We start from the raw sequence: 24,859 nt of genomic DNA, 5'->3' as shown, positions 1-24,859 counted from the left end.
TTTCAGATTAATGTCTATGGAAATGTTTGGCCGGGACACTCTCCAAAAGTGACATAATGTTTGTCAGTTCTTGGTCTGCCTTCATGGAGCGTCGGTATAATTCAGCACCATGGACAGCACCCACTTTGGCAAGGGAAACGAAGCCTCTTTTCCACCAAGCGATACAGCTTGGTTCAGTACAGTACAGCACACAATTTATTTGCATTTTCATTGTCAAATGTTGACAAAGGTGCCAAAATTATCATTCCATACACTCTCATTTTTGCACTCTTCCACTCGGGAACCATGCACAGTTGCCTGGCTTCTAAAAGGCGGAGCTAGAGACACTTGCGGTCCGTTGATTTGTTGACAGAGACGTGTCACTTGTGTGTGATTGTTGGTAAAAACAGTGATGTTTTTTGTGCAGCCTGCAGCCACAAACAAAGCCTGTCTACGTCTTGTGATAAACGGCCACATGCCTAGAAGAGAGAACACAGAATGCTGGATGTCCTACATTGTTGGTTTTTGTTTCAAGTGTCACCTTCTTCTTCTGCTTTGTGGAATTCACTGGCGAGCAACACTGTGTCACGCTTGTATGCTATTGATATTTTTGACACATATTATGTAAATAGCTACAACATGTATGTATCCGGCTCATATACCCCATGACAGAAAGACAAGTCAGATCAGGTTGTGTACTGTTCTAAACCATACTGTGGTGATCTGAACTGCACTGTACTTGGCGGTAACTTTCCCTTCAGTCCATTTCAACAATCTGCCCCAGCAGTTTTAACCAGCCAGTTATAAGCCATGTCCCATGGGTTGCAGGGTATTGATGTTGTCCTCTATGCCACTCTGAACCTCACCCTTGCCCTTCTCAACACATCTGTCCAGCATGGTGGATAAGCCAGCCTGATAGCACTTTCACCTCTGCCTTTGATCAGCCAGCCTGTCTGAGCTCGAGTGTCTAGTGATGAATGATGCCTGTGAACTGCTGCAGCTCCAATTAAAACCCATTTACTCCTTTGCCCCCGACACTTGCTTGTGACTTTATGTGCTTTTGTTCATTTTTATGCCATCTTTACCCTCAGTTGAAACTGCAGCTACACTCTCATCCTTTAAGTCGGTGGTTCTCAAATGATCCAGCCTTGGGACCCACACTTATGCTGCATCATATACATAAAACCCAGATTTGGGAAATATTTTGTGAATTTTAAGGCTAAATTGCAATAATACAGTGTATAAAGTGGTATTTCATACAAAATGTGGTAATGTTTGACTCTGGCTTTATCAGACACCTTTACTAAATTAAACAAAATGAAACACAGTTAATTACAGATACTATGGCTATCTTTTAATAACAAATTCTAGGACAGCTAGTACAATGTCTTTTTCAGTGCTTTGTTGCATCAAAAACTGTTTTACTCTGGTTGATATATTCTTTTGCCTGACCCACTAAGGTGACTCAAAATACTGCAGTCGAGTGAATAGCAATTGTGTAGCTCGTAAAATCAATACGAGGTCACATACTCGATCCAAAATAATTTTGCCAGACACGTTTAGCCTTTAATCCCTTGTGACTTTTGACTCTTTGTTTTGGCAGGTTCCTCAGTGGCCCAGCTGAAGGCAACGGATCCTGAGGGGGAACCCCTGGTGTACGGGGTTTCAGGGGAAGAGGCCATGAGGTACTTTTCAGTGAACCAAGACAATGGCATTGTCTGGCTTCGACAGCAGCTCGACCGTGAAGTAAGAACACCAGAACTTACTTGGAAAATACTGCACACACTTTCATATCACCACAGCTAATATACAAGAAAATAATTGCAGGAAACAAGAAATGTAGGATGTAAATAATCATGATGAAAGAGCAGTGAAAACCACTATGCTTAAGCGAGCAAGGCGCAGATTTAAAGGCTTTGAGTGCTGAGTGGCATTTCTTTGTGTTCTGCTTTTTCTGCTCTGCTCTTTTGCACTAACATGTTCATGCAAAGTTGGCGCTGATGTGCGTGTCTTGTCTCCACTAGACCAAGTCAGAGATGCAGGTTGAATTCTACGTGAGTGACATTCAAGAGGTAAGAGACAGATTTGCACTGTGATTGCAGTTATGACACCTCGCATCGCATGCTGACACCTGGATATAGCCTGACCACATGTCATACAGAGACCCACTTCCTCAGTCCATCTCTTTTTCAGTCTCTCGCTTTTATTCTCAGCCTTATTTCTCGATTTCTCACATGTAATCATTCTGACACCTGTCTCACTCCACACAGTTTAGTTGTTGAAACATAGTCACATTCAACCTACTCTCCCCTGTGGGTAATCTGTCAAACATTTTTTTTCACTATGAATCTTGGCTTGGTGTGGCTAATATACTTTTGTGTGTGTGTTTACAGTTCTCTGTCAAGTAAGTGCAGGTGGATTTGCAATATTTCTGCCTTTGTGTTTCCTCCCTCAGGTTGTCAAAGACACAGTAAACATCCAGATTGGAGATGTGAATGATAATGCACCAACCTTCCATGGGCAGCCTTACACCGTCAATATCCCAGAGGTAAATTTGACAGTTAAACTTATTTACTTATTGCATTTAAGGTAGACGCAACGTAATGTGTCAACCAGAGGTTGTGATGTACTTTCAACCTCTTCTTCCTGAAAATGTTAATGCATTGAAAATGAATTGTACATAAGACTGTTGTACAAAAATAATGTTGCTCCAAGTATTGCCCGCAGTTGGCTTGGGGCAATGAGCTTTCCAAAGGTATGAAAACATGTATGAAATGCATCTCAATCTCGCGACTGTTGTAACAGCGATAACTGCATGTTGACTACATGTGGTGAGCATCAACTTTTCATATTGCTTTTTGGTTTTTGCTGCTCTGAAAACGGCTGTGTTTTCTGCACCTGCAATCTTACCAAGATTTGAGGAGTTGTCTACCAGCTCATGTTTAGCGAGATTCTCCCGTAAAGAGATGAAAAACACTCATTGCTCAGGATTCTTCATTCTCTTTTCTTTTCTCTGTTTTCCTTGCTTCTCCCTCTTTTACCTCCCCCCTCAGCTCTGTCTTATTTCCATCTTTCTTTCTCTCCTCTTTGCCCTCTCCGTCATCTAATCCTTGATATGAAGTAATTGCTAGGATGGAATGGAGGACTTCAAACAGAGGCTGAAATCCCCACACACAAACACACACACATCCACATATTTTGTTGTGTTTATATTGAACACACAACCCTTTTCTTTTTTTTTCTTTTTGAGTCGTCACCAAATCTTCAAAGCCACTGGCTTTTTCTCTCCTCAATCCATAAAGTCGGGCAAATAAATGGGAGAAAGAAGGACTGTTTGGAATGGATGAGGCCGTTTAGACCACCCACCAGGGAAGGTTCTCTCAGGCCAGTGCAACCACTGCTCAGTTGTGTGGGAGTCGTGTATAGTCCACAGACCGATTTCCCAACCTCTGCAAACAATAGGCTCCAGTTTAGCCTCCAGAAAGCCATTAAACTGAGCTGTGCTTGACCCTCAGTCACTCACATATTGTTAGTTCCCTTGCATCACTCAGTGAATTACTGTTTATGTCAGCCCTGCCCTCTTAGTGCTTATAAAATATCAGCTTTTTATTTATTTGAGGCAGTGGGATGTGGTAATAGATCAGACTTTTCCCAACACCAGACACAGCACTGAGTCTAATTCAACTGAATTTCATTACATTGGAAGTAGCCGAAGCTTGTACCAATGAGACATAACTTAGTCATAATAAATAATGCAAACTTTGTGCGTGTGAACACAGTGTGAGACTAATGCAGGTGGGATGTCTTTTATCACGAGTCTCAATTAACTTATCTGTTTGTGCTCCTTATGTGATGAATGGGATGCTGCAAATTCATTCATATTTTTACGACTGTGTGATGTAATAACAATGTAGTACACTGTCCAACTCTCTAACATTTGGAAACTTTGTTCATTCATATTCTTCCTCATTGTACCCACTTTTCTCCGCCTTATCTCGTTCGCCCACAACTTGCGTTACCTGCATTTTTATGGCCTCATTACCTCAGTGGCACTAACTGACCTCTAGCAGGCGAAGCAAACACACTGTGACATCACTCCATCATGCTGTCACTCACTGGACATGGCCCAGTAACCGGGGGTTGGAGTGTCATCAGCACTAGTGCTGTTGAACTTTGGTGCTCAGAAATAACAAAGGGAAAAGGGTGATGGATGTGAAGCCATCAGGATGGCAAAAGCAAAAGAGGAATGATGTCAGAAAGACAAAGAAAACAAATGATGAGATTTAACACTAGCAGAGTGTCACTGAACACGGAACAGATTGACAGAAGCCAAAACAATAAAAAACAAAGAGCTTAAGGGTTGTTGAGAGAGAAGAGGGACAGAGTTATATTGTGGCGGGTCGGAGGCACCTCAACAGTGAGCAGATGAAGCAATGTGAGTGGCAAGGTGAGCAGTGCAGTAGGGAGCGTGGGGGTAGAGTGTGTGTAAATGTCGTTTTAATTTGTAGAGCCATAAAGAGGGTGAAGGGGAGCAGGTGGGCTGCTAGCATTCCCTCTGTCAGTGCTAATGAGCTGCCCAGATTTACAGCATCCACACACTCAAGCAGCCAACAGCAGAGACTGGATACAAAGAGCAACGGCAATCACCAAGAATAATGTTTTGATAGAAGAGCAGATGGGCCACAACCCAAATTCATTATTGGATGAGATGATGGAGTGCGCTCACAACACCACATAGAAGTGTTTTTTTATTATTATTATTATTCCCTAAGCATGACAGGTAGTCCTCTTTGTAGTCAGCCCTCTGTTGATATACCTTAAAATAGTTTGCTAGATGTGTGAATCTGTGGAGTATACATCTGCTCCCAGATCAGCTGGGGGGGACTTTAAGAACACCCCTCCATCAAAGCACTTTCACTCCTCTCTCCCTGACCCTCACTCTCCCCCTACTGGGTGATGGTCTCTCCATCAGCGACACTGTGATAATATCAAATGCCAACATTATCAACTTCTCTATCTGTGCCCAGTATGTGCTGCCTCCTGCAGTTTCAGAAGCTGCTCTAAATCACAGACATCTTTGTCTTCGACTTACTGCACTTTCACCTTGGAGTTTTATACACATTTTTACATGTTTGTGTTGAGTTGTGTCATGTTTTTGCATGGAATAATTTAAATTTTATGTCTTTCCATCCTACATTCATCCCCCACCTATAGATCCAGAATGCACTGCTTTTGATAAGAAACTAATGGTCCACAAAAGATTCTAAAGCAGACTTCAGACCAACACTGTAGTTTAAACCCATAGATAAATATACTGGCTCAGAAGCAAGAGACTCCAACTGATACTACATCTGTTTACACTCGATCAGCTATGTCAGGCAAATGAGCAAATTCCTCCTCGGCTCCTATTTTCTATCAGCCGTATCTCAGCGTCTACCTCTCACCTACAGAACTCTGCTGGACGAGTTGATGTTAAAATACAGAGCTACACAGGTGGTAAAAAAAGTTATTTTATAGTTGAAGATCTTGTTGAAGAAAAAAAGGCCTCTCTGTCTGGTCTGATACAGAAAATGTTTCTGAATTTAGTTCTTGAGAGAAAGCGTTTTTCTTAATAGAGACGTAATTACAGGAACCTGAGACAATTAAAAAGCAAAGGTTCACTAACCGTAGCTTGTGATTATTGTATTTATGAAAAGCATCCGAAAGACCATTTCAAACCAGTATCATGTTAGCAGCTTTAGCTTTTGACTTGATGACTTTGACAGTACCACATCACACACACACACACACACACACACACACACACACACACACACACACACACACACACACACACACACACACACACACACACACACACACACACACACACACATAAGCGTGCACAAATGCACTAATATTATCTTTAATATTTGGCAGCGGAGGTTGAAGAGCTCCTATTACGCCTGTGAAAGAGCTGTTTACGTGGGTTCTCTGGCATCAAAACAAAGTCATCTACTATTTGATGTTGCCTCTGTTGCTGTCAGGTTAAACATCGATGAATCTTTTGTTCTCTGTTCTTTGTTCACTTAAAAGCTGAAATTCACTCCCAAATGGTATTATCGCCTTCTGACCCGTTTGTCAGCACAACACAACAGCATTTCTACTTAACAAACAAATATCTTAACACTAAAGCATCCATGTATATGGATGACTGTATTACTTGTAATAGATTACCGTAATAAAGTATGTTAATTATATTGCACACAAGCCAACAAAGACAGCGTCCTTCTCAAACCCAGAACACAGAAATGCACACACTGCCTCCTAGAAGTTGGATTTATCCCATAATGATTCCCGTATCATTTCTCCCGGTCTGTAGTGTAATTGAATCAAGTGGTTACTGAGCTGAGTGCAGGCTGGTTGACAGGCACAGGCCTCAAAGAGAATTCTGCCTGACACTAAGACCCTGAGCCTCATAGGGAGGGATGGAGGGATTTAGGGAGAAAAAGAGAAAAGATGGATAAAGTGAGAGGGTTAAATGGGAAGCAGTCAATATTTTACTCACCTCAGGCTCCATTTATAACTCCTACATAGATTTACTTGGCTAGGACCCAACTTCAAGCAAAAGTTGTGCTACTGAAAATAAATGCCTTCACTTTTGATGGCATCTGATCCTCTGCATCATAGCCTTTATACCAAATAATGAAATCATGAAATACATTAAAGCAGATGCATCAGGATGTGTCGGAACAGTAAAGAATTGTTGGTCTGCTGAACACGTTTCTCCCCTGATTTTCTTTTCCATCTGCCTGTATGATTATGCCTGACAGTACTGAACTTGATCATCCTCTGTAAACTTATCTAAATTCTACGCCGACTCTTCCATTTTTACACAGCACAAATTGAGTACATATGGGCAGTTTATGCACAGGCTCAGGGTGTCTTACCAGATGTTTGTTCACATATTTCACCGAGAAACGGTCCTTAAATTTTACTTTCTGTATTTCACCGAGCGAGCATTGTCATTCACTTTCATGAATGGTGATTCATTTGTCAACTTCAGCAAGTCTTTCAGGGCAAATGGCTGCTTAAGTTAGTTGTCAAAGGATGGCGGGACTGCAGGGCAATTTTTCTGCACATCTTTTCCAGTCCAGGGGTTAACACATCAAAAAACTGTCTGGGCATTATGTACGCTGCCACTCATGAAGGTAAATCGCATCCCCTTCCTCTCTTTATGTTTTTCCGTCATTTACTTTATCCCACTGAGCATGAAGAGCACCTTGATTTGCGTGCAATGCAGGGATGGGTGTAGATTTGTCTGTCAAAAAAAAAAAGGAGGGTGTGCGCGTGTTTGTGAGTGACCATCCAGAAGTGTATATCTGAAAGACAGTGAGATGGAGCGAGAGAGAGAGAGAGAGCAAGCGTAAGGACAGTGAGATGGGAGCACACATTGAAAGAGTGAGACTGAGAAAGACTGAGTGAAAGGGGAGAGAGAACGGCTTGCACTCCCCAAAGCCATTAAAGTTTGATTCACCCACTCCTCACTCTTTGAATAAACCAACCTGTCATTCCCTTTCACCCTTTCTTTCAAGTGTGTGGGTCCCACCTCTCCATCAGCACCCCCACCCTGCCTTTGGCGTTCTCCTTCCTTCCCTTGGCAGAGTTGTGAATTCTGACAAGGTTTTGCGAACATGGAAGACAGTTGTGCTTCGTGTCAGTCCTTCCATATTCTGCAGCTCCTCGTGTTTGTTTGAGAGAAAGAAAGACGGACCACAAACTCTCAGGGCATTTTGCACCTTCTATGATGCTTTGGCTATAGGGAGTTGGTGAAGTTGTGCTTTACACCACACCAGGGCTGCATTTGCATTTGCGCTCCTTGATAATACGTTCCTTCGGTCTTTTGTTTCTCCCTCCTCGTTTGTCAGTTTTTTTTTTCCTTCACTGTTCCTCAGACCTTGACTCCATTTCCCCTAATAGAGCTTTACAGCCTTTACAAATTTTCCTCAAATCTATTATGGCTGTCACTTCCATAATCGAGATGGTAGAGAGAGTGGCTTTAAAGAAAAAGTATGTAGTCTCAAGAACTATAGAAAAAGGTAGAACAGGAAAAAGAATCTTGAATCCTACTTTGTCTACTATACCAGTAACATACTGTTAGGCTTAAGTTGTTTTTTTTGTGTAAGTGACATATACTGTATATAAATAAAATATCAAATATGACCAATCAAGTTATATGACCGAATTAGACTCATCTGGTGATTGAAGATTGTGTTTTTGCCACCTTTAATCTTTAATTTACACCTCAGAGCCTAGGTGTCAGAACAATGTTACAGCAGACATATATTGTATGACAGCCTTAACAAATGAATGCTACTAATTATGGTGACAAACATATGTTTGTCTCCAACTTACAGCCCATCAACGTCAAAGCTCTGCTTCATTTTCACATTGTCAGTGTAGTCAGACTGACATGTTATTTATTGCATCTTATAGGAAAAATGCATGCTGATCTTTTCTCTCCTAAACCTTCACATGTACTCAAAACATGTAAAGACTGTACAGGTGAAATGATAGTTTTGCACAACTGCTCCCCAGAAGTTCAGTTGCAAAAAACAACTATGATAGTTTAACAGGCTGCAAAACAAGTTACTGTTCTTTGAACGTGACATTGTTGTCTTATCTTAAGGATTTTATGAATGAATCTTTGAAAAGACAATACAGGTGTACAGAAGGTTTGTGCTTCTAATTGCAAGGTCTCGCCTTCTTGGAAGAAGCAGTGTGCAAAGTATCACAACTAATAAGTTTTGAAGGTAAAATCAAAGCCTGTTTCTGTGAAAAAAATCAAGGCCTATGGACGCCTGAATGAGGTTTCAGTGCAATGAGGCTGTATGAATTCATACTTTTTTTTCACTTTATTGGACATGTTTCATTTATTTTTGTTTTGTTTGCAAGGTCAGTTTTCCCTGATAAAGCTCACACCCCTCAACAAGGAACCCTCTCATTGAAATCTCTTTCCAACCCCAACAATCTCCACTTCCTTCTTGGCTCTCTCTTCAGTAGGGTCCCCAACACAAGTGCTTTGATGTATAATTGAGTTGTGCACTCGACCACTCCTCTCCTCCTTTCTTCCTTTCTTTCTTTCACTCATTCGTCTGTGCCCCTTAGGACTCAGCTTATGGAAAAGGTAGGTTAAAAGGGAAGAGAAGAGAGGAAAAGAAGACAGGGGAGGGGAATTGAGGCATTGCCTATAAGAGGGACTTTGGCAGGAAAGAGGCTATTGTACAGCTAAGAGAGGTGAGAGGCAGCTAAGAACTCCTGCTAATACAATCCTAAGGCAGAATTTCTGGAGTCCCTACAAATGAATCAATAAAATTCTATTGCCAAATGCTGTTGCTCGAGCAAATGAGAAAAGCAAAAACAAAGGCAATCCCCGACACTACTCATGTTGAACACTCGTGTCGTGTCTCATCAACAGGACGTGAGCTAATTTGACAGTGTCACATTCCACTAATCGAGATTTAAAAAAAAAAAAAGAGAGAGATAAAAGGGGAATATAATGTTAAGAAAAAAACTGGTCGGAGTATTTTGCTGTAAGAAGTACCAATTGCCATATAATGATCACTTCATGCAGGGGATAATTACACACATCACCATCGATGTCATTTGTGCAGCTGGTGCTTTTTAATCTATTACTGTCATGCAATATCATATCAATTGTTTTCCTGTTTGCTCAAATATCTGTCTCGACTCTTTTCCGCTGCAAAGCTTCTTAGAGAGATTTTAAATAGTTTTTGCTTCAGTCTGATTGCATGTGGATTTTACATTTTGTTCAGTTTGTTATAGACCAGTCAGTTTTGTTTTAAATTACAGTCTGCCTTCGAGAGACTGTGCGTGTGTGGATATTTTGTTCTTTGGTGATTGATATGAATAGACACTCTTGCCTTCATACTATCTAAAACTGCTGCTAGTGATATTACTTCGGGTTTTGAACCTGAAACCATGAAATTATAAATTAGAATTGTACCATATAAGTTACAATCAGCAACTGGACCCATGTCTGTGAAGGTTCTCATTCATCCAGGTGGGCAACTGGTACGTCGGCTCTCATTATATATATCGCTCCTCCACTGTGTGCTGTGTTCTCATCAGTGGGTAATAACATAGATGAAAGAGAGACACGCTCGATGTGTTCTCGTGTTTCTGTCAAATAATATCAGAAATGAAGCTGTATGACGAACTGCTGCTGGATGAAACATTATTACATTTGAGTGGTGACGGTGGTGGGGGGATGGAATTAACTGAATTGAACTGAGTTACGGGTCATTATAAATTAGATCAAACTTAATTTTTGGAGAAAAAAAAAAACCTGACAGTGATATACAGTATATCAATATTATTTTTGTTCTTTTTGACTGGGGATTATGTTTATATTGATGACATTGTGTTTAAAACAAATTTTGATATTTTCTTAAAGCTTAAGTTTAAGAGCTTAATAGTTCCGTTCCGTTTCCGTTAATATTGTGTCCATTGATATAATCCGTAAGCAACAACAAATAATTAGTTTAATTAATTTTCTAAAGGATATTAGCTAAATATCGATATTGTCAATATATATATATGTATGTATATATATAAATGTTTGTATATGTATAATATACATATACAAACATTTATATATATACATATACATACATATATATATTATATGTATGTATGTATATATATATACACATGTATGTATATATATGTGTGTATATATACATATGTACGTATGTGTATATATATATGTATTTATTATATACATTACATTATGTATATATACATATGTATATATATAACATTTTTATTTTTTTGCGATATTATTTTTTGCCAATATCGCCCACCCCCACCTCTCAAAGAAATACTAACCTTATTATATATTGTAGAGACATAATCTGCCTTGCATTATTTTGCCCCCTCCCCAATAACCTTTACCCTTTCTGCATACAAATGCATTTCTCTGTGTTCTATGATATAGTTTGTCAGTTACTCAGCCCAGTCTAATTGATTTTACTTAGCAGATGGAAGAATATAATAGTAGTAATAATATTAATGATATCATACATTGTTTAAATGGTACCTTTCAAAATAGCGTCACAAGGTGCTTGTTGTAATACTTTGCTTTTCTCACTGCTGAAAACTAGAGATATGTGGGGATGAATTAAAGCGCATACACACTGTCACATACTGTACTTTGGGGAGTATACGTTGGTATTTTCCAGGCACTGGAATAATTCATGGAAAATAAAGGAACCTGAGGTCAAAGTGCAGGAGGAAGACGTATATACATGTGTAGTCAGACACGACTGCAGTTGCAGTTGCCTGAAGCCTTTGAAATATGCATTGGATGGAAAGCAACTATATTTCTACTTGTGTATGTGTGTGTGCGTATGTGTGTGTGCGTGTGTGTGTGTGTGTGTGTGTGGTGTGTGTGTCATTTCCCAGGCCCAAGGCTACATATAGAGGTGATAAACAGTGCAGTGCACCAATAGGACTAGTCTAAAGAAAGTCAGGGGTAGAGAGTGTCTCAGTGGAGTCAGGACAGAAAAACAAGGGTGCACACACGGATAAAAGGAGAGAGAGAGGAGGCAGTGAAAGAAAGATAGGAGGGCATTTATTCAAAACCGGAAAGAATTAAAATCCCATGTGATGTTGCTTTGATGTAATGCTCTGTTTAAACTGTGAAGTGCGGCTCCACTTGGTCATTATCCTCAAATACTTTGTGCTGTTTACAAAGGGTGCCAGAGTAAACACAATAAAGCTAAATAATGTTCATATTTGTTGCGACTTTGCATCAAAACCAAAATGCTTAAAAAATAAATAAAAATGTGGCTCTTTGGCCATTTCTCTTTTCTGTTTTTTTTTTTCCTGGCACAAGAACCAAAGACTGACTATTTATTTTGAAGTGAACAAACAATATGCCCAGCCAATCAATCACCTGCTGAGCTGAATCCTGCATATTTTATCTTGCTTTCAGTGTAGTTACTAGCTAGTAGTTTAAACGGTCACCCCATTTATTATTATGTGTCTGACCTTTTCTTTGTGATATAGCATCACTGTGTGGTTTCCCCAGGAGCCTTTTTAAGACAAATGTATTTAATTAAGATGAATCATTTCCTCTGACACTGGAAGATGCACTCCTTATTACAAGTTAGGTGCCTTCACTTCACTAAAAAAAAATCTGCAAGAAATCACACCACGGTGAAGTATAGGGAAAAGACAAAAAATATATTAATCAATGTTCTCAAGGTGATGTGAACCTGTCACAGCACACACTGAATGGGAGGTAGGGTTCACTCTGAAGGGATCAGCAGTCTATCACTGGGCACACCGGGGCAGAACACTGACCTTGTTCTGTAGACCTCATCGTTTCCTATGTCTTCTTGACAGTGTTTTCAGAGATTCAAATTGATTTGACACGGCATGAACCCGAGCTACATAAGGGTCTATCTGTCAACTTTCTTAGCCAAAGACAGCAAGTGGTAGGTAGAAGTGTAAGCAAAATAGCTGTGGGTGAGGTAGATACTGTATATAGGCTGTTGCAAATCAACCTCAAATCAGAGCACCTACAGAAAACACACTGTTGGTGATCAGTGGTTTCAAATCATCAATGAGAGCTGAGAGCATTGTGATCTGGATGTTGTTGTGTTAGGGATGGGCAATATTGCAAAGTATATTTATTGCAAATATTAATGTGTTTAATGGGATTAAAGATCCCATACTATACCCTATTTCTCCAAGTTAAACTAGTTCCCTGGTGTCCTAATGAACATGAACTGTGACATGCTTTGACCAAAGCATGTCACAATAACCATAACCATAAACAGGGTATCCACGGGGTCTTAAAAAGTCTTAAATCCAATTACTTAAATCCAATTACTTGAATTTAAGGCCTTAAAATGTCTTAAATTCTCATAAAATCTCATAAAAGGTCTTAAATACAATTTTGAAAGGTCTTAACATTAACATTGCTTTTATTTAAAACATGCATGAACTTCAGTCTCGCTTTGAAATGTTTCTATATTTGAGGATGCGATAACATAACACACATGGAACTAAAGTAGGCCACCTGTGCTGCCCGGTGAGAATTTATCGAGCAGCACTAGCTAGTGTTACAGCTTAGCATAGCAGCAGAGAAAACTTAATGAGCTAAGCCGAATTGCTTGCATAAGATGGGTAAGTGCAAGTTCAACGATTTGTGGCTCCAATTTTCATTCACGTCTTTTGTACTTTTTTGCCAGTATGGATTTAAAATGGTTCTTAAATTGTATTCATTATGGTCTTAAAAAAGTCTTAAATTTCACTTGTTGAAACCTGCAGAGACCCTGATAAAGATGAAGCATCACAGCAGTTCAATCACCCTGCCAAATCAGCCCTGTTCAGAACGCTCTGTTTAGTAGTATCTCTTTAGATAAAAAAATAAAAAAATAAAAAAAGCAGCAGATTGGCATTTGGAAAAGTGATCATTTGAAGGCTCTAGCAGGCACATTGCTGTCATATATAACATGTATCCACTGGACAGATAAATCCTCTGAGGCTGGAAGTTTGTGTAGGACTCTGTGCTGCACTGTGGAGCCAAGAATAGAACTTTTCGCAGACTTTTGGTTTTTGGATACTGTTGCCCTCGCCAGCACTCTCGCGTGTTTTACGGACAAATTGGAGAAGTCAACATCGCGTGTTTTATCTCCTGTACTTAAACTGAGAAGGACCACAACAACATGAGTGAGTCATCTATTTTCACACTTTGCCGACTGATAGGACCTCCAGAGTCCCAAATATAAGGATTTAAATGACTAAAAAGTAGATTTTGTATAATATGGGACCTTTAAATTAGTCAATTTCAATAACTTTCATAATAACATGTTAGATAATTAAATATTATGTTTTTTATGTGAGTAAAAGTAGAAGCATCACAGTTAATTCTAGGATATAAAAAAAACACTTCAGGTTGTTCATAGCAATTATGTGCTGTGTCTCAAAGTGTGTTTGCACAATGCAGTAACATTATATCAATGTGTATTGTGCCTTGTGGTATATTGATTATTTGAAAAATGCTGTGATGGTTACAGTTATTGAATTACTGCCCAGTCTTACATTTTAGCTCGACGATAAAGAGACGAGACAGAAAAATGTTTGTTTCTTTTTGGTGTTGCAAGCAGACTTGTCTGACTCTGTGTTGGTTTTTAAGGTGTTATAAGAGACGACAACAACAGTGACTGAACGTGTCCAAAAAAAATGTCACTGAAGAGCCTTGATGTCAGAAACTGTTCATCTGATGAAATCTTTGGCTAACCTCAAAGTGCTGTCAGAATTCACATTTTGAGCAGATTGTCGCATATATTTGTTCCTTTTGTCCCCGCGGCTTGTTTCAAGTTGAAATGTCAATCTCTCACAGGTTAATTAAAACATAATCAACTCTTCGCTCTTGTCTTGGAACCAAACTTTTGGAAGTCATCAATTTTCATATTGCTTTTCTTTTCATGTGTGGTGTTCAGACTCTGCATTCTGTAATGTGTTTTTTTTCTTTCTTTCTTTCCCTAATCTCATCTTGCTGCTTCGCTCCATCTCTTCCCCTCCATGTTATTTCTGGGCAATTGACCAACAAATGTTTCCCTCACTCCCTGTGAATTCAAATCAGACCAGTTAGTGAGTGACTGCAAACATAATCTAGCTGCTATAAAAAGCCTCTCCACTGCCACACAAAGTTAAGTATTGGATTCTGCAGGAAGGCGGTGTTGTTCCTGATGTGCACCTTTGCCGCTGATTACCCATGGTGTGACTGCTTGCTCAGCTAATTGAACACCGTATAGCACAAGTTCACGTGACGCAGATGAAACTGTGCAGATCGGTGGACGCTGTAGTTTGATCTATCTTTGCTTTTTTTTAGTCACATTTCCCTCAAATTTACATACACAAACTCCCCTTGTGCATCCACAAAACTCAAAAACATGCATCACTTCAACTGGTCCCTCAATCCCCTATGTCTTTAAAATAAATGTGGGCTGATTAAAGTCAGAGTTTTATGGGGAACTGTAAAAAATACAAAATAAATAAATAAAACCAGTGTTGCTCCCCTAGGCAACAGCACTTTATATGATCATCAGCTCCCCTCCAATTTGCATTTGATTTGATTTTTTATTTTTTTTAAATGACTTCTTAAAAAAGAGTGGTACACAAGAGCATGAGAAATAGTATTTGAGGAAAGCACGATATTCACCTTTCGCAAATCCTGGCGGTCAGCTGAATCTCATCAATATTGTCCACCGTTTGCTCCTTCAGATTATTTGTTGAATTGACGTTGCTTAATGGCACATAATCCCTGGTTTAACACAGCAACAGCAAAGGTTTAAAATGCATTTGCTCTCTTAATTCCACGCTCCTCAGCTCAGCGGTTTAAGTCTCATTAGATGTAAGGTGTTAGATTTGCTGACGTGGCCTGTCTTTGAAACCCTTCCCCTGGGAATCAACCCATCTGCCTCTGTGGATCCCCGTGTCCTGCTAGACTTGACTACATTGAAACAAACTGCTCAGGCTGTGTGGAGGCACTCAGCCATGAGCTCTGACAGGAAGGCTGAGGCTTAGGCAGTTGGCGGAGAAGACTGGTCAAGAGATAAAGACATAATTTGTTCTGTTTGTCCACAGATAAAAAGTCCTGTCCATACACACAAACGCATATAAAGCCTTTGTTCTTGTTCTTATGAAGACAACCCATTCCATACCTCCTTATCCCATATATTAACCCTTCTACTACAGCCTTATATGTGAACCCTAACTCTTAACACCAGGCGTGCCTGCTTTGCATAACGTCTTGCTTTCCATGTAGGGACACAGGTTAATGGATAATAGCAGCAGCAGCAGCGTGTCTCAGGTGTTTTTCTCACCCGAGTGAGCCGCTCACGTCTTGGAAATGGAAGTCTCACTTATTTTTATTTTTTTTTACCATGAGTCATTCGCATTTCACAACAAATAAGCACAGTTTCAGCGTCTATATGTGTCATATGTCACAAGCGCAACACGTCCTCTTCCCTTTTCTAAGTAAACGCAGTCTACCATTACAGTTCCCTGAATCCTGAAAGGCTTTTATTGTGAAATATTTGCAGGACCAACAGAGTCCTGGCATTCTATTTAGTACGGAGAACATAAAAGTGTATTTTAGGAATTTTGAAGGTAAAAGCAGTAGGCATGCACCCTGTGTGAACAACAGAGCTGTGGCAGACGCACAGAACACCACTGCTGCCGTCACACACTGCACCCACATCCAGTGTGGACCAAGCCCGAGCCTTTAAATGGTTACTCAAAAAAAAAAATCTAAATCTAACACGGTAAAACTGAAAGTACTGGAATACATCAGATAATGGATACATGCAGTCATGCACAGAAACACACATTTAAAGGCTGTCCTTGCCTTTCAAAAGTGGCTTCACTCGCTGTCTGTTGGTATGTGATCATTTTGTTTCGGCCGAGTGCGTCTCCAGAAAATCACCCATCGCTCAGCCAGGCCACATGGTGGACTGAGAGGAAAACACTGCACGGACAAGATGGAATGAAACGAGTCTATAATGCGAGACATTTTTGCCACCAATTTCTGTTTGGCACACAAAAGACTTTCCTCATATTGTGTTATGTCCATTGTGGCCAGTTTCACGGAAATTCATTGGGGACAGGAGGTCAAATAAATTGCCAGGAAAAGGCTAACTACCAAAGCCAAACATGAAAGGAGTATTCAACCAATGTTTTCAATCCAGTTATTAGAAAAAAAATATATATATTTTCTGGCAAGACCAATTCAATATCAAGATAAAACGCACCGACAATTTGGAAATACAGATGGTCCCAACTCACTTATTTAATGTCATTTGTTGTCTCTTTAAAGGTCCCATATTATGCAAAATCAACATTTTAATCATTTTAATAGTTATATTTGGGACTTTGGAAGCCCTACCTGTCGGCAAAGTGTGAAAAAATATGACTGACTCATGTTTTTGTGGTCCTCCTCAGTCTAAGTACAGGAGATAAAACATGCAATGTTAACTTACGCGCTCTTTGGAAAGCCATAATGCGCCAAATTCCTGGAATTGTTGTCTCGCGGAGCTCCGCTTTGTCCGTAAAACGCGTGAAAGTGCTGGTGAGGGCAACGGTATCCGAAAACCGGAAGTCCGCAAAGTCCACGAAAAGTTATATTCTTGGTTCCACAGTGCAGCACAGAGTCCTACACGAACTTCCAGCCTCAGAGGATTTATCTGTCCAGTGGATATATGTTATATATTACAACAATGTGCCTGCTAGAGCCTGCAAATGATACATTTTTCAAATGCTAACTGCTGTTAGCTCCAAGTAGCCTCTGTGTCTGATGTAATTTCCGGTCCCTTTAGTTTTTTACTCTTTTTTTTTGAAGATATACAGCTAAACAGAACGTTCTGAACAGGGCTGTTTTGGCAGGGTGATTGAACTGCTCTGGTGCTTCATCCTTATGTTATTTTGACCAAAGCATGACACAGACATGTTCATTAGTACACCAGGGAACTAGGTTAACTTGGAGAAATAGGATATAATATGGGACCTTTTAAAGAGGGAACATGACCATTTCAATTTATTTACAGTCGGATCATGTCACATTTCCCCTGTTTTGTTGCCATCAGCACAGAAATCCTCAGGAGTTAGTGGGAGGAATAGAGAAGAAGAAAAAAATATTGTTTGGAGAACTTTGTGGCTTTTTTTTATTGATGTTGGGCCAGGCTGTCTGGAACAGAAATCCCGGATTGCATTTTTGAAGAAAAAAAAACATATTTCAACCATTAAATCCAGGAAGACTCAAGCAGAAGCTTCACAGGATTGTTCTTGTTATACTAATTACAGTCTGACCATGGCAGTGTAATTGACAGTGACAAAAGTAATTTTTTGACTACTCGCCTTTGGATGCACAAGAAGAATTTATTAATCACTGGACCTTGACTTAGTAAGCACATTATTTGCTTACCCAACTGCCACCACTGCGTTTCAGAGCAAATCTCCTGAAGTGCAATCTCTCTTTCAAGAATGCATCATTCCTGCAATTGGAGTTAAACTGCTGATAAGGAGACCCTATCAACAGATTGCGTGTTGTCACTCACAGGCAGCCTGTCTCTTCGCTCAAACTGAGCTCAAGATTCCACTCAACAATCAGGTTTGCAATGATGGCATCAGCTACCTAGGCTTTACCACAGGGGATGTAAAGATTGAGGGCCTTTATGAGGTGGGTTTCATGCCTCTTTCTCAGCCCCGGTGTGTCGACAGCAATATCACTAGTTCAGAGAAGATGAATGTGGCTCTCTGCCACCCATGTTTCTGTTGCCATAAGTAGAATTGGAATGACAGGCACATCATTTTATGAGTAGTAGTTATAACATCTAGTAATATCCAGCCTGTCCTGAAGCCTTTGTCCTTACATATTGCAAACTTCCCACAAAAGCTAAAGAAATCCCATGCACGCTATACTCATGTTCATTTAGGCCAAACTACACTTTGACTTTTTTCGAACAGTATAAATCACCTTTCTAATAATTTCCCCCTTTACTGTTGGAGCCTTGCAGATGAAGGACACTTAGTCTTGTTTCAATACTAGTGAATTATTGATAAGCTAATTTCAAATGTGAAAAATGGCTTTGTGTGTCACCTCTATGATTAATTTAACTGTTCCCATGATTCACCTGCTTCAGCATCTCTCTCCCAAAGCTGCACACTGAAATCATCACTCATCTACGTATAGATATGCTGTGTACAGGTATATTATTACAGGTATTATTATATAATATATACAATAGGTGTGTAGCCATTCATTTCCAGAAAGTAATTAATGTTCTGTTAGAACATACATTATTAGAGCATACAATTAAAATAAGTACATTTGGACAAACAAACATAACAATGAAACTGGTGAATTAAAAAATAATTCATTTTATATTTAATTTACATAAACTAAAACTGCAGCAGGTTTACAGTACATCTTGGTGTGTTTTTATCATGTCCCACGCTTTCTCAAGGTAACAAGACAAACCATGTGTTTCAAATGTGAATGTCCAACTCGGTTCTTTGTGCAACACCGTCCATATTTGCAAATTAATATCTGCTCAAATGTGACCAAACAGAGTGAAACTCATCTTTTAACACACTGAACAAACCATGCAGTTTCACCTGAAAGTACAACCTATTAATTCATTCAGATTACCACAGGTTAGTGATTCGAATCTTTCTCATATTTGTGATAGATATTTTTGTCTTTGTAAAAAAGTCACCATTGGAACGGTTAGCTTTGACTAAGCAGTAAATGATAACTGGTGTTTTGTTTTTATAGCACTTTTCTAGTCTTGATGGCCACTCAGAACTGCTTTACACTACATTTTTGCCATTCACACCTATTCACTCACACTTTCATGTCATCAGGAGCAACGTGGGGTTAAGTGTCTTGTCCAAGAGCACATCAAGTTGAAAGAAGACTCGCTCTACCACTGAGCTACTGTGGCCCCAACAGTGAATAATTATTGATGATCATTTTTATGAACGTTATTCATTCTTGAAATACACCTGTTACCTCTTTCCTGCCCCAATGATTGAGCCAGATGACCGTCAGATCATCCTGGTAAAAGGGAGTTTTGGCAGCACTTTATATTAGGGAACACATATTCACCATTAACTAGCATAGTAGCATACTAGCCCTTTATTAGTAATCATTCAGCACATATTAACACCTTATTCTACAAAATCTTATTCTACCTCTACTACGACATGAATTAAGATGTTTACATTACATCTGAGGCTGGACGTTTGTGTAGAACTCTGTGCTGCACTGTGGAGCCAAGAATAGAACTTTTCGCAGACTTTGCGAACTTCCGGTTTTCGGATACCTTTACCGTCTCACTCTTGCGTGTTTTACTGACAAAGTGAAGCTCTGCAAGACTACAATTCCAGGAACTTGCCGCATTGTGACGTCCCAGATTTTTCTTACATAAGGTGTTAACACGTGCTTAATATTTACTAATAAAGGGCTACTATTATGTTAGTAACCACCTAGTTAATGGTCAATATTATGTTCCCTAATCGAAGTGTTACTGGAGTTGTTTTTTTTTCTCCAATGTTCCTGTTCTCTATAATAATAATAATAATTTTAAGGTCTTAAGCTTATCATGTAAAGTGCCTTGAGATAATATATGCTATATATTTACTTGCTAATTTGAAACATTTTCCCTCTATACCCGTTTCCTCAAGTGTTTCCTTCACTATTTCTTCATTTGTAATACGTTCCCTTTTGTTAAGGTCAGAACAATGCCCAGTGGCAGTATGATAAGGTGCTCTGCTGTATGTAGGCTGTGAGAGGCAGGAAGTGAAAGGGTGAGTGAAGCCTGGTACAATCACATACCTGCTGGGCTGGAAGCGGAGACCAGACAGCCTGGGAGGGACTGAGAACCTTGCAAGCAGTGTAGGTGTAATCATGGCTGTATTGTAGTGAACAGCTGGACCTCTGGAGCTGTGAGCGGCAGGGTTTCAAAGCCCCTACGCTGCCCCTTGCAAATCACCACTTCTTTAACATTTCTGACAAAGTGACAAAGAGCGCAGCATTTACTCAAAAGTCTGTGGGTTTGGTATGGCCTTTACCAGGTGGGACACAGGCCTTGGTACATACTTGGTGTCAACAACTGCCCATGAGAGATCTCAGTATCTGGAATTAAAATGTATCCTGCATAGTCTGGTACATAATGTGACTGTTGTTGGTGTGTCGTGTGAGTGACAGAGAAGAGTGAATCAATACATAACATGATATAAGATTTAACTATTGGAAAATAACTGATGAGCTCATTGTTGTTTTTATTTTGGCACTGGCAAGATCTGAGTAGACCACATTAGACCTCATTTATCTCAGACCACCTTCAAATGTTGCTTGGCAGTTACAAATGAAGTATTATTTTTTTTGGAGGGGTTCGATCAATTATCTGTTTATATTTTAAGATTTGTGATCAGATTGAAATTCAGAAATCTATATGTGAGATTCCCTTTCATCAAAATTAGTGAGTTTACTTTGACATGACATCACTGGTGTAGGGATTATGAGGTGAGGTGTTCCTTCAGGCTCTTTGTCTACAGTCAGTGTTGCTTTTGACAACCATTTTAGATTAAGGGCCAATTCCAACCAAGTGGAGAGGGTTATTTTGTCACTTAGAAATGGGACACCCCTTAAATGCAGATACGTCTTCAGACTGGCAGTTCATTCTACTTGCATACACAAGCGAGCCGTATAAAAGCGATACATATAACATCATGAGTATACTTTTACCGTAGCCCTACATATCTTCATGCTAACAGATAACAGCAACAACATAATTTCACGCCATAACATGAAAAACAAGTTGTGATAAAGTTGCTGTGTCTAAAACTACTCTAAACACAGAAAACTAAAGTTTATAGCCTATTCATGTGACTCCATGGGAGCCGCCATTATTCTCCGTTGTCATTTTGGTGAAGTCAGGGTAGGTCGATCAGCCCCGACTTCGCGAGTAGGAGGTCCCACTTTGACAGGTATTCCACTTTTTCTCGTTGGAGGTAGGAGAAGTCCCACGTCCAACTGGTTTGGATGGGCTCTGGAACGCAGCATAAGTCGTCAAAGAGCCATGTTTATCTCGTCACCGTCTCGTTATCGTCATGAAAAAAAGTGGCGTCAATGAAAAGATGTTGTCATTGTTGACGAAAACAACACTGTCCACATTTGTTGATGGAATTTGATACAGTTTACCCTAATAAGTGTAATCTATTAAGTGTGAATTTTCATACGCCCAACAAACAGTATTTAACAAAGCAACATCCTAAATTGTCGTAAAATCTTAGATTAAGGACCAAATCCGTTCAGTAGATAGGCATGTTGTTGACATAACATGACATAAGCAGCTGCACTGTTCTGATTATATTATAATCAGAACAGTGCAGCTTCTTATGTCATAATGCCTTTTAAGAAATTAATTAACTTTGTCATAGATGATCAAAAATGTGCATCTACCCATTATCAGGACTTCGATGAATAGAAGAAAACGAATCGGCTGTAATGGAATAATGTTTATTCTCCGTGCCGTTCGAATAACACAAGCATTATCGCATAAATGTCGTAGTTGATGGAGGCTAATCTACATTTCCCTGGAGTGGGGAAAGTGCAGGTATTACTTTTGTCGTCTGGTTTCAACACGACTGCTGCCAGTACGAGAGGTTTACAATATGTTTGTAACTTCTTAATCAGAACATTTAAAAAAAAAAAACACATGGAACACAATTAGTGTCTTTTTCTTGCTGTTTTATTGCACAATGCTTTTACTCACACTATACTTACTTCCCCATTGTAAAAGCTGTATTTCAGTGATTTGCTCTTTTTTTTTCTTTCAAACAAATCATACACTCATTTGGGGCTTTTAGCTTGTGCATCGGAAAATTATAATATGCCTTCACAGTGCAGTCTGAATGAATTAGGCCTCAAAAGGCTTCATCGTGCACAAATGTGGCCGTACGCCAGCTCGGTGGATTTAGTATAAACAAGCAAAGGCAGCATCATCAAAGGTCTATTTACTGGCGATATTGTGGAATCTCTTAAGAGATTCTTCAGAGGGCACAGCTGATGTTTTACCACTGGAATTTATTACACTTTGAACCTGAAATTTGGCCCACAGGGGAAAGGAACTCAAATGTTGCCTTCAACCCATGCAGCAGAGACGGTAAACTTCACAATGCACAGGAGGCACAGTTAAAAGCTTGGGAGTCCCTTCTTTATTAGAGATGTGTCATTGCTGTTAGTAACGGGATTTCACATTCATCTGTTCATAACTGAGCTCTCGCTGCCTTCTTTCTGTCTTTCTCTCGGTCTCTGTTTTTCTCATTTTCATTGCCACTTGTTTTTATGTTATTTGTCCTTTTATTCACATCATCGCTCTTTTGTGCCTGCACAGCTTTTGCGATGTAATCTTTCATTCTGGATTCAGATGTCAGCTGTACCTGGGAAATTTGTGTTTCCCAGGTTTCAGGTCTGTCTCTTTATTGCTCTCTCTTAAATGAGCAGTGCAGGATTTATTTTGGGGAATTTCATTCATGTGGGCAAATACATTTTTGTTAGAATTCAACAATTGATTATATAACATTTTGTCTATGAGTGACAGCACTCCACGTTCACACTTTCCCAGCTATTATTCATGATTGTGCCTCAGAAACAGAAGGGAAGATTGTGACCAAACATCCTGTAGTTTGACTGTGAGGCAATAATTCATTAGTTATTTTAAATATTACTTCCACATATTTTAACTACACACATCATGACATATTTAAAATTCTCAACTTCATATTATCTGTAAGTGTTCAGACCCTTTCTTTCTTTATTTATAACTGAGTTGGACTAGCTGAGGCTATAGTTTGCTGGTCTGCTTTGGCACCTCTTTCAGCTAATCCATCCAGCTGTGTCATGTAGGACTGAAAGCATTATTGTCTTAATTTGTCTCCAGCTGTTTTCACTGCTGCATAGATACATGTCCCTCTGACGACCTCTGCCATCTCTGCAGTGAAACTCAGATTGTCTGCTGCAGTGGCTGCTGGGTTATTGGTCACCTGCCTGACTGATGTCCTTCTTGGCCATTTACTGAGTTTGGCTGAAGTGCCAACTCTTTGAAGGATCATGGTTCTTCTAGACTTTGTTCTTTTTCTTTTTTTTTTACAGTGCCCACTGTTCTCCTGGGAAATTTAGCAATTAATTTATGGTACCTCAGCACATAGCTATATTAGAGATCTACTGAGGATTTCTTTGCTACCATTTTCATGTCATTGGACTTCACGAAACACTGTGAACTGGTATTTGTAGCAATGCAGTATGATTATTTTATCGACTCACCAGGTGAGCTTCACATTTCTTCCATTATTTATTGGAATCACATCCATGTAAACCTCAGTGAAATCTTAAAGCCACTTTTAACCACTTCAAATGCTGAATTTCAGTCATATTTGATCATTTTCTGATCATGCAGACAAGAAACAATTTTTTTTTGTGGACTAGATGCCAATGCAAAGGCAGGTTTTGAAGTATTTTTCCCTTCAACCCAACACACACACACAGAGGGTTGACAGGACAACAGTTACACCTGGTTCATATTTACATTGTTATATGAAGACTATGAAAAAACATTTCTTCACTCTACATACGGAAGATTGGTTTTAATTTGATGTCCAAACTGAATTCAAAAGTGAAGTATACTTAAAAATCAAATTTTTAATCATTTAAATCCTTATATTTGGTACTCTGGAGGCCCTACCAGTCGCCAAAGTGTCATAAAAGATGACTCACTCATGTTTTTGTGATCCTCCTCAGTCTAAGTACAGGAGATAAAACACACGATGTTGACTTCTGCGCTCACTGGGACGTCACAATGCGCTAAATTCCTGGAATTGTTGTCTCACGGAGCTCCACTTTGTCCGTAAAACACGCAAGAGTGCTGGCGAGGGCAAAGGTATCCGAAAACCGGAAGTTTGCGAATTCTGCGAAAAGTTCTATTCTTGGCTCCACAGTGCAGCACAGAGTCCTACACAATCTTCCAGCCTTAGAGGATTTATCTGTCCAGTGGATACATGTTATATATGACGGCAATGTGCCTGCTAGAGCCTGCAAAATAATGATCACTTTTCCAAATGCTAACTGCTGTTAGCTCCCAGTAGACTCTGTTCCTGATGTTTTACTTGGATGTCCCAGACAACAATAAGTTTTCTCTGATAAAAGCCTTGGATTTCTTTAACCGTCAGTGCATCGTGATGGGGAAAGTCCTATATTTAAAGTGGATGTGTTCACAATGTTTTTTTCCCAATCTCTCGGATG

The 24,859-nt window shown here is 39.6% G+C and overlaps 1 protein-coding gene across 1 annotated transcript in view; it reads left to right on the top strand.

The window, feature by feature from the left end:
* Positions 1-24,859, top strand: part of cdh23 (cadherin-related 23) — a 149,187-nt gene that overhangs the window by 35,843 nt on the left and 88,485 nt on the right. The window contains exons 4-6 of the mRNA XM_083897799.1: positions 1,583-1,725; positions 2,004-2,051; positions 2,435-2,527. Coding sequence (XP_083753925.1) covers positions 1,583-1,725; positions 2,004-2,051; positions 2,435-2,527 — 284 coding nt within the window. The remainder of the gene's footprint in view (positions 1-1,582; positions 1,726-2,003; positions 2,052-2,434; positions 2,528-24,859) is intronic.

This window comes from Microchirus variegatus (assembly GCF_963457635.1).
Source record: "Microchirus variegatus genome assembly, chromosome: 11".
Lineage (NCBI taxonomy): Eukaryota > Metazoa > Chordata > Actinopteri > Pleuronectiformes > Soleidae > Microchirus > Microchirus variegatus.
This window is presented reverse-complemented; position numbering and strand designations above follow the sequence as displayed.